Below are 14,543 nucleotides of genomic sequence, written 5' to 3'. Positions count from 1 at the left end.
AGGTGGCTGTATACAAATTCGGGTGGGAGGGGGCTGGAAACACCTCTTACCATTTAAGGTTTTCTACGTGGGTGAACTCTAGCCAATTCAAAACAAATTGCTTACTTTAATAACAAATTTTACCATTTTATAAAAAGTTAAATCATGACATGTTTAATTGAAATGGCTGTATTGTAATTAATATTTTGAGATAATCGTGATTTTGAGCTCAAATTATATATAAAAATTGTCATTTTTGTATGTGTTAAAAAAGAAATTACTGTATCACAATTAACAGTACTTTTTAGTTGAATTACATATTGATGTAAATAAAAACTGAATGAAGACATATTTACTACTTTATTAACATAGATTGTGAATGTAGTTAATGGTTTTTTTGCAGTATGAGACCATGACAACCTTGAAAGCTGCTTCATTTTATGTGCAAAGAAGTCCTATGAATCTATATTTTAAATTTACTGAATCAGTGAAATTACTTTGTCAGTTAATTTGCAAATGCAAGCTGTATTCTCCAGTTTTATTTTACGTATTGACACTAATCAGTAAAGGTGTACAATGTGATTAGAATGCATTTTGAAGATGCTTTCTGTACAGATACAAAATACAGGGACTAAAATAATGCTGTGCAGTGTATAGCAGAGCCATTTTTCGGCTTTGGTGTACTCAACTTTTTCAGTATTTAAAAAAGTGTTTTGAATAACATAAAAGTCTCTTTATTGTATAAATAATAAAATGTCACCTTATTGTAAAATGTCTTTTGTTTAATACCGAAGCAGATTTCTTAGGCAGCCACAGAGTTGTTGTATGAAAAGGGCATGTTTCTTTTAAACCAAAAACATAAACATTGTAATCAATATTTGAAAAATGTAACTTTTTAATGAACACGTAGTATTTATCTTTATTAGCAATAATTTTTTTTCATAATATGAGCATGTCTCAATCATCCAAAAGCTATCTATCCATCCATCCACCTGTCTATCTATCTACCTACCTACGTACCTATCCATCCATCTATTTATATAAACTAATATACATTCTATTGATTAGTTACTTAATAGAATCACATAGTATGTTTTATAATGACTGACTAGCCTACTTACTTCTGATATTTTTGGTATAAATGTTTATATTTGATTTTTATCAAATATAACAAATTCCCTTTTAGAAAATTACCACATGACTACAAGCAAATTTAAAAATTAAGACCCTGGAAATAAAAAAAAGGCACAAGGATGGATTAGAACACATCAACAGAGTAATTATATATACAAATACCTGCTTAGTAAGTATTTAAACAAAATACATTTCAAGATTTCTATGTAGTATATGCTATTATTTTCTGTTGCTGTTATCCATAAAAATTAATAAAATTTCAGTACTTTTTTTTAAAAGAACAAAAGGTATTTTTTAAATGCTCACACTCTGAGGGAAAAATATGCAGATCCAGTTCCTTTAAATTTGTTGAATCTAGAAGTACTAGATTACTGTATCGAAACTTAACACTAAGACATCTTAAAAAAAAAACAAAACCCAGTCAAGTTTTAAATTCAGAATTGTGAGAGCAATTATAACAACACTTTTACTATTTTCTCCACCAATAACCATATCTTATGTAGCATTTCTGTGACATTAGAAACCCCGACAAAATGATTTCATGAAACATGTAAAAAAGGCTAGGAAAAAACATTTCAACTATATAAACAAAAACAATCCAGTAAATATTAATTTGAAACTTATACTGACACCAACCACATCATAAAAGTCCTATTATGGATAATGAAAAGTCTTATTTTTTTAAATGCCAAAGAACAGTATTAAACAAAATTCAATTCAATTTTATATCCAATAAAAAGGTAGAAACTGGATGGTCATATTCAAGTCAATTGGTCATAATATACGTAACACAAACAGAAATGGGAAAAAAAAACCCACCTCTACAACAATGCTTTGTCATTATAAAAATATTAAACTGTGATAAATAAAAATTCACTTCTGAAGAAACTGTTTGCTGTGTTATAAGGGAATGAAAGTGAGGATAAATCTTATGCAAAACATTCAGAGCAAATGTATGAACACTATATGTAGTTACACCATTATAAATGTACATGATACCTTAGAAATATGTTAGTTATCAATCTAAGAACTCTAAGAATTAACATGACCAAGATTATGTAACAACTCCAACTTAAGTAGGAATTCGGTCTCTCAAATATTCCAGAATAGCAGCTGTTCCTTTCATTAATATGGCTGCTCGAGGAACGCGGAACGGATTTCCATCTAGTAGCAATGTCCTAAACAAAGGAGAGAAATTAAGAATTTAAAACATTTTCCATTAGGGAGGCTTTTCTTCTAATTTCATTTGCTATTTTATAAGTAAAATTTGTGTGTTTTTAAGAATTTGTCCCTTTTCAAATCTAAGCATTAAAACAATTGGAATTGTAACTACAATAATGACTGAAACAACATTAAATTAATACTTATTATGTGAAAGGTATTGTTCTAAGTAACTTACATTCACTGACTCTCTTAATTATCTTAACAACCCTGTGATGTAGGCACCATTAATATTTCTATTTTATAGATAATGAAACACAAGTTCAGGAAGGTAAGAAAGGCTTGTCCAAGATCACACAGCTATTAAACAGAAGAGCTGCGATATGAACCATCATTTTACCCATCACCTTCTCAATCCTATAATGACCATATACTAAATGGGTGAATTATATTTATACAAGTGTTAGAATGAGCAAACTGACAAATACTCATACCAAAGACTATAACATAGTCGATATATCCTTTTCCACACTGGGAACATTAACACGTCTGCCTTCATACTCCTTCCCTTGACCAGACACAATATATAAAATCTATTTTAAATGTTCTGAAATGAGGTTCAGTTTAAGATCTAAGTGCTGGTTGATTTGTTTCTTTATTTAATTAATGAAATATCTTAAATTATAAGATAGAGACTTTTATATTAATTTTCAATAACTTTAAGTGTTTATGTAAATAAAAGTCAAAGGATTCACAACATATTATACCATAGATCTAAATTATATCTTCAAATATTCCTGTACCTTGGGAATTATTTTAAAGAATGATTTTCTTAATTTATAGAAAAAAAGTTAATTACAGTCAATCTTCATTACTCAGACTCCAAATTTGCTTATTCACTAAAATTTACCCGTAACCCCCAAATCAATACATGTGGCATTTTGAAGGTCATTTTGGACGAGCAGCAAAAAATTTGAGTCACTTGACAGGCACATTCCCAACTGAGCTCAAACAAGGTGACACTCTGCCTTTTTTGTTTCAGCTCCCATACTGTAAACAAATGTTCCTTCCATGGTCTATTTAGTGCAACATTTTTTGTATTATTGTACCTTTTCTTGGTGATTTCACTGTTTAATATGGCCTGCAAGCGTAATGCTGAAGTGATGTCTAGTTTTTCTAAGCACAAGAAGGATGTCATGTATCTTACACAGAAGATACGTATGTTAGATAAGCTTCATTCAGGCATAAATCACAGTCCTGTTTGGCCATAGCTCAATATTAATGAATTAACAATATTAAATAAGGCATCTTAATACAGAAACACACATAACACAAGGTTATATGTTGACTGGCTGATGAAAACATGACCAGAGGCTTGAAAGAGCCTAACTCTGTTATTTCCCCTAGGGAGCAATGGTTTAAGTATTTACTAATTTGGTGTTCATGGAGACTTTATAGAATACAACTATTGCACATAACAATAATCAACTTACTTGTCTTCTATAATTCAGTATTGTGAGGTACCAGAGAAAGATACTAGTGCCACTCTAGTAAAGTAAAATATGCTACACCATCATATGCAGTTTTCAATAATTAAATTTTTCTGACACATTCTGATAACTACTGGGCTTTCTGTTCATGTCTCAAATTCCCTTTATATTCACTTAACAAGCACTTATTAGGTGCTTACTATGGTCTAGGCACTGGGGTAACTCTTCCAAAGGAGGACAAAGAAATGGTATAAATGAGTCCAAATAAAGCAGGATGGGAAATCAGAGAAGGGACTAACTCTGCCTGGAATATCGGAAAGGTTTTCAAAGGTGATAATTAGGTTGATTACTGATAAAAGCAGGGTAAAGGCACTTGAGGCTGAGGTAACAGCAAACACAGAGTAAGAAAGACCATGCTGGCCTTGAAAAAATGGTAGTAGTCTGTAATCAGATATTGAAAAAACTTATATGCACAGCTAAGGAATTTATATTTCCTTGACATTTTTATGCAGTAGAGTTTCAGATTATATACATACATAGTGATGAGAAAAGTATCACTAGAAACAATCAATTGCTGTATTTACACATATACATACTGTATAAAAAAAACTAAAAAATATATTTGGTAACATTTGAAAAACAGAATTGGGATTCGGAGTTTTGTTACCTGTTATTTTTAATGGGACATTAAATTTTTTATTTCAACTTGCCTGCAAGAGTACCTCAAAAAACAAAAACAAAACAAAACAAAAAAATAACACTTCAACAAATCGAATGGAAAAACTTAGTAGAATGGTGCATTTACCTTAAGTTCACACAATTACCGAGCTCTGGTGGAATTTGTAGGAGGTCATTATTTTGAAGGTCCAATGTAATCAGATTTTCCATTGTCTTCATTTTCTGAGGGTCCACAGATCCAACCTGATTATTACTAATCAAAATTGTTTCAAGTGTGGGAATTCGATACAGAACTTCAGGTAGTATTTTGAACCTATAAGAATATGAAGAGAACACCTAAATATATTAGAATCAGAAGCAAAATCATTCCTTCAAATAGAGATAAAGTTTATCTCAAATAGAGATAAAGTTTTCTTAATGTAAGTTTTTAATATTTGGTATAAGTTCTGCATTTAAATTTTTCAGAAAAATTTTTAAAACTGGATTAATTCTGGAAACCTTGAAATATATGTTAAGTGGACACACTTGTAACAGTTTCTATTTAATGTATAAAATCAAACAAAAGTTTGGAGTAAATTCTCCTATGTTTTTCTTTTCTCATTCAGGAGACAAGGAAATCTTCCTGAAATGCTCTCAGTATAATGTCTCCATGTAGGTATTCTTCCTTAGTTCACTTTTACTTCTTATGAAAGAGAATCACTGCCAATATCTTAAGTAAAAGTTAGAGATTTATACTTTGCTTTGACTTAAGTTTCGAAACTGACTAGTTTTGTCATTTTTTCAACAACCAAAAATACACTCATTTTGGTTGTTGAAAAAATGACAAAACTACTATAGGCTGCTGGCTTTCTCACCCAAAGCAGCCCTGAAGATGCCACAAGAGAGATGGGAAAGCTTATGGCTCTCAGAGCAATTCTCAGTAATTAACACAAAATACCTGAGGATCTTTTGGGGGACAGAAGCTAGTTTGGTTTTAGTGTGAGGCAAACTGCTGCCTCAACTAGAAAAGACAAGGATGAGCTGAAAGAAAGCTTTACAGTTGGCCTTTTCACTTCCCCATACTGCCCTTCCTTTGCTGCCTTGATGTTTAAAAAAAAAAAAAAAAGCAATAATGAACAGTAAACTCAAGGCACCTTTGTAATTAGAGGGATCGGAGAATCAATAACAAGGAGTACAGATGGACCAAACCACCCTAAATAGTATCTCCTCTTTTTCCCCCCGCACAACCCATAAATAAGGTAATTAAAAAAGATGTAGCTCACCAGTTAACACAGAAGTTAGGGTTAGGTTTTGCCAGCTCCCCAAAAGACATTAATTAACAATGCAATTGATAGCTCAATAGAGAATCGATAGTTCAATTCAAAAATAAAAATTAGAAGATATCTGAGAAGTGCATATATTTTTAAATAATGACAACAGTGGTATAACCTACACATGAGAAAACACAAATAATAGAGTAGACGGAACAAAAACTTAAATAGGCAATATTTTAACATCACTGTGCCTTAGATTCCTCATCTGTAAATGAGGAATAATAATAGTACTAAACTTATATACTTGAAGACCTTGGTATAGTATCTGTAATATATTAAATGATAGCTACTAATATTTATATTAACTTTTACCAGAATCAACTTTCACCATAGGAAACAATATGACATAGTTGTTAAGAGCCCAACTTCTAGAGTCAAAACACCTGGGCTCAAACCCCAGCTCTATAATCTATGTGAACCTTAAGTGAGTTACTTAATTCCTAATCCTCGATTTCTAAATGGACATAATAACAGAACCTACCATGTAGGGCTTTTGTGAGGATTAAATGAGGTAATACATGCAAAGTACTTGGTCCGGAGTCAGCAGATAATAAATATTAATAAATGAGCTCCCAATAAATACTAGCTATTCTTAATTATTAGTAGTACCTTCATAGTGTTTACAGAATAAAATCTAAATTTCACTGGGTATAAAAAGCTCTTAAAGGGCTGGCTACTGCTTACACACCCAACTTCATTTGTGACTTCCACTCTTCTACTTTCCCACTTTGTGGTCCGAGCCATATTGAACTTCTTGACGTGTCCCATCATTTTCTCACATCCTTGTGCCTTAGTATATGCTATTTGCTCTACATGGGATGCCATATCCCTGTGTGTCTGGCAAATGTCTATTTTCCAAGCCTCAGTTTCAGAGCTACCTCCTCTACCTTCACGTAATCTCTGGAAACACTTATGTCTATGCACTGTGCTTCCACTACAGTGATTAGAATTATTTATTTGCATATTTGTCTTCCTACTAGCTTACAGGTTTCTTAAAATGGCTAAAAGAAACAAAAAATCTACTAGACATCAGTTGTGAAAATTCTAAAAAAGCAACATCACTTTTAATTCTAAGTAGAACTAAGTGAAAACAAACCTGGATATTTAAATAAAGAAAACATATAGGGCCTTTTTGTTTATTTGGTTCTTTTAGTTGTATTCTCTAGTAAGACCTACAAATTTTCCACAGAAAATTGTTATTCAGATTTGTCTGTTCTGTTTCTTACCTATTAAAGGAAAGGTTGATTGTTTGTAGTCTTATCAATGATTCCATTTCTTCAGGCAAAGAATTTAAAAAATTATTCCTAAATTAGAGAGAAAAAAGATGATTTACAAAGTTTGAAAATCTGTACAACTTTAGTTTATAATTAAAATGTTGACCAGACAAAAATTTATGCAGCTCAGTTTGTCAATTCTTGATTTCATTAAGGCTGTGTCCTGAGAATTCTGAATCGGTCAGCTGCTTCAAGTATTTGATTAATGTGCCAAATCCTAATGGCAATGTGCAACCAACTGATACTGCAGTTAACTCTTTAATAATAGATTTAACAGGGTAAACCAGGTAAAGTCCAGGTTCGGGAAGATCCCACATGCCGCAGAGCAACTAAGCCCGTGGGTCACACTACTGAGCCTGCACCCTAGAGCTCACGAGTCACAACTATTGAAGCCCACATGCCTGTCTCCACAACAAGAAGCCACCGCAATGAGAAGCCCACACACCGTAACAAAGAGTAGCCCCCACTCGCCACAACTAGAGAAAGCCCACACACAGCAATGAAGACCCAATGCAACCAAAAATAAATAAATAAAATAAATAAATAATAAATAATTTTTTAAAAAGGGAAGCAACAGTATCAATAAATACCTGAGATCTATAAAGGTTAATTTTTGAAGCATACATAATTCCAAGGATATAAAGGAAAGCTTATTAAAACTGAGATTGACATCAGAAACCATTTCCTTCAGTTCCACAATCCTGAAACAAAAATAATTTTTAAATGTTAATACTATTTGAATTCACTGTCAGAACTTCAAAACTACAAGCAGACTATAGAGGAAAAAAATCTTACATTATTTTTGCTAATTAAGATTTTCTGTAACTGTTACTTTTCTCATAAAAATTGCAATCAGTTTGGATGTGTAACTGATAAAAATAGGTTTTGAAAAATAGCCATAATATTATCTGTCCAAGAATTTCTATTTGACCTTAAATGTAGATTGAAGTTTAAGAAACCATTCAGTTTATATTTAAACCAATTATGGACAAAAAAAATTCAATCTAGGCAATGTTTATACTATATCTGTGACTTGAATCCATAAAATAAATTGTCAGACATATATTCTGTAACATCGTAGTTATTGTTTTAGACTCCATAATATAAAACCATCTAAGTACCAGAAGTATCTGATACATCAAAATGCTTTTCAGATATGGCAACATTTTAAAAGTATAGTATCTCTTATCCAAATTATCATTTAATCATGATTGCAAGAAAACTGTAAGTTAATTCCTAGGTTTGCTAAGTGTTACTACTAAGCAACTTAAGCCAAATACTTAGAGAGGAAGAATTAAATACTTCTAAGTAAACCTGATCAAACTTAGTAGTTTGAAAGTATGATATTAATTTAAGAACAAGAGATGTTACATATGATTTGCCAAAAAACAAAAGTTAAACTGTAAATCATTTTTGTCTATCATATTAGCAAAGAAAAAAAAAAGAAAGAAAGAATATCAAATGCTGTGCTAAAGAAGATTAAAAGTGAAAGAAACCATCATGAAAGATACCATGAGTCTGGATATGTAACTGATAAAACTTTTTTGGAAAGCTTTTGGACTTATGTATCAAGAGCCATACTCTGATTTAGTAATTCTTCTGAAAATTTGGTTTAGAGATACAATGTTTTGTTTTATTTACAATCAAGCTTATGGTATATAGATAAATACATGTTTAAAGTATTGTTTACAACATGGGAAAATGTTTATGACAAATAAACCACTCAAGATACGAATTATATGTATAATTCTAAATGGGTAGCAGCTTGAAATAAAATATGCCAGAAAGTCAATAGAATAAATCAGTGATGAGACGATAAATTACTTGTCTCTTCATTTAGTCCAATATTTTATAAATAAGTATTATTTTTGCAATCAATTTTGTGACTTGTGAAAAAAAACATGACAAAATAACTGTGGTAACAGAATAGCATACTGTTTTGCATAAAAATAATCAGACTGTGGAATAATATGAGAAAGTAAGCAATAACATAATATCTTTTAACTCCTTCCCTCTTCATCCCCAATCACCTTGTTTGATCTAGGATCCCCAAGGCAAACTTGTCATATCTAAGAGCCAATCTAAATGCTCAACTATTCTATCAAATACTTTCTGAACACTTTAAACAAGAGAGAAAAAGAAGATGAACTAGATCCCCTTTCTCAGTAGAATCTCTTAAAGTTATCACCTTTCAAGATCTACATTCCTCAAACTATTCTCTGTAAATAGAATGCAAGTAATAGTTTGTCTGACTTTTTAAAAATTTTAAGCCATCTAAAAAAATTTTGGGCAGTCAGATGAAATTTCCCCAATACATCATCTTTTCTTTCTTTTTCTTTTTTTTTTAAGTACTTAAGTATTTATTAAGTGCTAGGCACTGGTTAAATGCTTTAAGTGGATATGTCATTTAATTTAACTCTTATAAATAGGTCTATTATTATCTCTACTTCACAACTGAGGAAACTAAGAGAAGCTAGTTAAACCTGCCCAAAGCCACAAAGCTCATAGATCTGGGATATAGATACAAGCAACTGACTCTATTGCCCAAATTCTTTATGATTACCCTATCCTGTCTCCCATAGTGCTGTTTTAATTGCAAGGCTATTTGTCAACTTTCTTTGGGTATATAGTTAATGGCAAGATAACAATCATTTTTAGAAGTTCAACACTATACTAAACTAATATTCTCTCAAAACCTAAAGATTGTGCTATAATTAACATCCAGAGAGATGTATTAAACAGTACAAAGTACAATGCAAATGATTTCTAATGTTTGTAAATGAAGAATCCTTTTCTAGGAGAAAAATGTTAACAGAGTTGTCAATTTTGCTTTTACTATCAGTGGAAAAATTCACTGGCTTGGCAATTCATTAACATAAAGCCCCAAATTCCTATTAATCTACATGAAATTGGCTTTAGATGACCTCTTAAGACTTTCCTCTGATATTTCACTATATAGGAAAAAAGTAATATTTTTAATAATTCTAATACCTATTTTCCAAGTTTAAAATGTAAATGAAAAAGAAAGTTTTAACCTATCTATCTCTCAGAACCAATGTTAAAAGTGTCTCAGGGAATACTTAAGTAAATTTTACCAAATCCCTCAAATATTAACAATGTAAGAAATTTTACATATACTTTTTAATTACAAAACTATGAAAAATAATTATTCTTGCAACTAAGATGCAAGTACAACTGAGAATGATTCACAACTTAACAGAAATAGCATCACCAACAGTTCTTACCTTTTGGGAATTTCACATAGCTGATTCTTACTGAAGTTAACAGAAGTGATAATGTTACTTTTTACTGCATCAAACACTTCATCAGGAATCAAAGTTGTTTGTTTATCACTAAATGAAAAATGGTTTAAAATGCATCATTCTTAGCAATCTGGAAAGATATGATTATTGCTTTTCATTTTAAAGGCCTTTAAAGATTTCATAAGGAGATTTTTCAAGGTAGTTGATTATGAAGTTCTGTAAAAAATGCTAAAAAAACCTGCCAACCCACAAAATGTTAACTGTTAGGAATTCAGACAACATATTGTGTCATAACGCTTTGTGCCACAACTTCTGTGTAGTCATATACTCAATGGGAATAAAAACAGATATCTTCAGAGCCTAAGATGTCCAAAAGTCATGCAGTAAAGGAACAGTAAATAGATTCCTCTACCTCAGAGTAAAACTAAATGTATAATTTAAAGAACTGTTCTCACCCCTTTTCTTAAAAATCTCTAACACAGGTTAGCTCTCAACTTTCTTTGGGTATATAGTTAACTATAAGACAACAATCATTTTTAAAAGTTCAACACTGTACTAAACTAGTTTTCTCATAACCTAAACCAATTTCTCTCTCATTTAGCATGTGAAAAGGTACACAGGGTAGTGGCCTTGGATTAAGCTATTCCTGGTTCTTCCATTAATAAAATAAGCTTTGTAATTTACCTTCCTTAAACCTCAGTTCTATGAAATTAGAATCTGAAGAATTAGTCATTGTTATTTATGTCAGATTTTTTGCAAATATAAACATAAATACATTTCCTTTTCATTAAAATTTTCAGTTATATTTTCAATAAAATATAAATTTAATCTTAAATGAAAGTATAGAACTCTGACATTTGCAGATTTAACAATTTGATGTTATAATTAGCTGTTATGCTTATGTTATTCTTTTACAATTTTTAATGCCTAACCTCATCCACTTAAAAGAATCTTCAATGGAATGTCGAATGACTGTATGAGCAAGAAAACAATATTACGTATAATGTGTGTTATGGGAGAACTGTATAAGAAAAGCATACAGTATACAGAAAGATAAAAGGTAAAAAAAAATGATAAAAAGCCTAGATTTCACTGTTATTATGCCTTCCACTTTTGCTTTCAGGACCCATTTTCTGCTGTGCAGATGGAGCACTTCTATCTTTTCCATCAGAAATGCTCAAGTCATGGGAAACTGATTTATTCAAATTAAACTTTGAAGATTTACGCTATGTTTAAAACTTTAGTTGAAGGCATTTATGCCTTAAGATTGGGAAATAATTTATATTTTAAATAGAATACTTCTGTCCAATTAAAGACTCCAAGGAAAACAAATTACAATAAATTTCGAATCAAAACAATTTAAGATGTATGGTCTTAAGCACTATCTTCATTATGCTTTTGTGACATCTGTACCTTTAAAGGATGGGAATGATTACACCCCACCAAAAAAAAGTTGTATCAATACTACTTTATAGATTTTTTAAATGATTAAAAGCAAGAGCATATGTGAAGTACCTAGTACAATGTCCAGCACAGAATAGAAACTCAATAAATCATATCCATGCAGGGTGGAGAGAATGGAACCCAGAGATAAAAGGAATTTTAAGCTAAGAAATTCCAAGGCAGGAATCAAGTCTGTCTGATCATTCAGTGTATTACAACACCTAGCATAGAATTTGATACATACCTAGTAGACTCCAAAAATACCTACTGAATAAATGGATATGTTATGCGTAAGATAAGACATGCTAAATTGCTATGTTATGCTATGAGAAGAAGGACACAACTACAAGTAGGGAAGAGTACTATCCTGTGTTACAGTGTCAAAGAAGGAAGGTGGTTTAGGGTAGTGATTTCTATGTGAATGGAACATAACAAATCTGAAACAGAGACTGAATCTTAACCACTCAGCAGGTGGTACCTACTGATACATTAAGGAAGAGAGGCCAGAAATTAATGCTGGCTATGTGGGTAACTGAACAAACCCAGTCACTATCTAACTTGAGTCCGTATTCTTTTTTATTTTCATTACAATACCCAGACATGAGCTAATCACTGCAAGAGTTTTGACAGTATTGGTTTTTATCATTGTTGCCTTAGATAGTACTGAATACTTGACAACCACTTCCAATCTCTGCATAGGTATCTTCTTTCTCCAATCGAACACACACCCATAATATATAAAAATTATTAGACTTCTGCCTCAGTTTATATACCAACATTGTAATTATTTCAGGTTTATCATATGTGCTACCAGAGCACATTATTATGACATATTATTTGACTTGTATTCAAATATATAAACAGAGTACAACCTCTCACGCTTTGCCTGTTTGAGGTGTTCATTAAATAAATGATACTTATTTTTTAGTTACCAATATAGGAGCCCCTCCAATATAAAATTCTCTCTGGATGTTGGTAACTGAGTCAGAAAATTTTATTACCAATGAATACTGTCACTCTTATTTTTTATAATAATAAAATGTTCTTTATTATAAAAATTTTACTATTAACAACTGTTTATCTATCTCTTAAGCCTAATCAACACAAATCACCTAAGGAATGGGCATTTAAGTTCACTGTACTTTTAATATGCTTTTATCTCATCACTGTTTTTGCAATTGCTATTATTCTAAGTACTAATGCACTCTGATGAATTCTTCACCAATTTTTCTGAAGGATTATTTCTAAAAGTTTCCTATGTGTTTTGCAACATTTAAAAAAATGAATTACATACCTATAGTCTAATATTTTTAATGTGATGATGGCGTGTACATTGACTCTAGATTCACTTGGTAGTGTCATGGCAGTCTCAGTAACAGAATCACTTTGGCTAGGTCCATCATCTGGCAAAAGAAAAGTTATATAAAAACCAATATTTATACTGCAAAGTCATTTTTAAAATTCTTAAAAATACTTAAAAATAGTTTACATGATTTCTATTGATAGATATTACTGGTAAAAATATCTTTTCATATGCTTTATTTCCAATATCTCAAATCTAGATCTAGAATTTAATCTTTATTTAATAGAAATAAAGTTCAAAATATTTTAATAAATCCTACCATAAGAAAATTTAGGAGTAGGAAAGAATAAAGAATAACTACAATGTCTCAGAAGAAACAATGACAAGCAATCCTTCCTCTTAAGCAAAAATAATATGGTATTACTTCTAATGAAGGAATTTGTTAACAAAGGAAAAGTATTATTTCCCCAAAATTTCTACCAAACAGGCATCTGCCTATCTTTTCAGTTTAGGATACTATGAAGCTGATTATCCCTAATCATTTAAAATCTGGCAATTTGCAGAGTCAAGTAAGCTTTTGGTACATTACTCACATTAAGATCTTTCTTAGCAAATTAAGACTTTATTTTAAATAGATATTTCCTAACATGCATACCTACTTACACATTTACATACAATCAACCCTTTCACTAATCTCCAGAGACTGTTTAATGTTTCACACTGTCATAATATGGCATAAAAAACAAAACAAACAAAAATCATACACATTTAAAAGAGACAGCTTTGTGATTGTTTGGCAAAAGAGACTTCAGCAATCTAGACAGAAATAAAATAAGACTATTAATTTTTAGCGATGCAAAAACGATAAAATGGTCCTAGTATTCATATGTTAAGAGCAGAGGCTTGCCAAAAGAACATTAAAAAAAAAAAAAAATCAGTAGCATCCTTGATCTTGCTTCAACCCAGTAGGCATTTAGTGAACATTTGTTGAATAATACCAAGTGTATTTCTCTTGCATTAAGCTCATCAGTTATTCATTAATCAATAATTATTAAGTGATTATTTTCCACACAAATACATATCATATAAATATTTTATTTACAGAAGTAGCACAGAATAAATGACAGAATATCAAATAGAAATAAAAGACACCGAGAGAAATATTAATACCAAGTGAAATGCTTTGGTATTTAGAAGTTCTCTAGCAATTTGGTTATGTCACTTTAAAAAATATGTAATATATATTGCCAAATTACATCAGCAGAGAGACATATTAAACCAGCAACAAAACCCAGCATTATTTTTTAAATATACATGTATATTAGCATCATTACATATTGAAATAGAATACTCTCAACACTTTCCAAAGAGCTACTTTTAATAATCAGCATCAAGGAGACTGTAAAGAGAGAGGCTGATGTCTCTTGGGAGGGGACTACTGTGACAAATAGATTTATTTTTCATTGTATGTTCTTATATATTGCTTGAATTTTTTTTACCATATA

General features: G+C 30.9%; 1 protein-coding gene across 1 annotated transcript in view; it reads right to left on the bottom strand.

Moving 5' to 3' along the window:
- Positions 1–856: 856 nt before the first annotated feature.
- The window catches only part of LRRC40 (leucine rich repeat containing 40), a 55,128-nt gene continuing 41,441 nt past the window's right edge, over positions 857–14,543 (bottom strand). Inside the window, exons 10-15 of the mRNA XM_049703196.1 lie at positions 13,030–13,138; positions 10,275–10,382; positions 7,620–7,730; positions 6,982–7,059; positions 4,570–4,755; positions 857–2,291 (exon numbers count right to left, since the gene is read on the bottom strand). Coding sequence (XP_049559153.1) covers positions 2,186–2,291; positions 4,570–4,755; positions 6,982–7,059; positions 7,620–7,730; positions 10,275–10,382; positions 13,030–13,138 — 698 coding nt within the window. The 3' untranslated portion in view covers positions 857–2,185. The remainder of the gene's footprint in view (positions 2,292–4,569; positions 4,756–6,981; positions 7,060–7,619; positions 7,731–10,274; positions 10,383–13,029; positions 13,139–14,543) is intronic.

Source organism: Orcinus orca, chromosome 1, assembly GCF_937001465.1.
Source record: "Orcinus orca chromosome 1, mOrcOrc1.1, whole genome shotgun sequence".
Taxonomy (NCBI): domain Eukaryota; kingdom Metazoa; phylum Chordata; class Mammalia; order Artiodactyla; family Delphinidae; genus Orcinus; species Orcinus orca.
The sequence above is the reverse complement of the archived record's forward strand: the minus strand, read 5'-3'. Positions and strand labels throughout refer to the sequence as shown.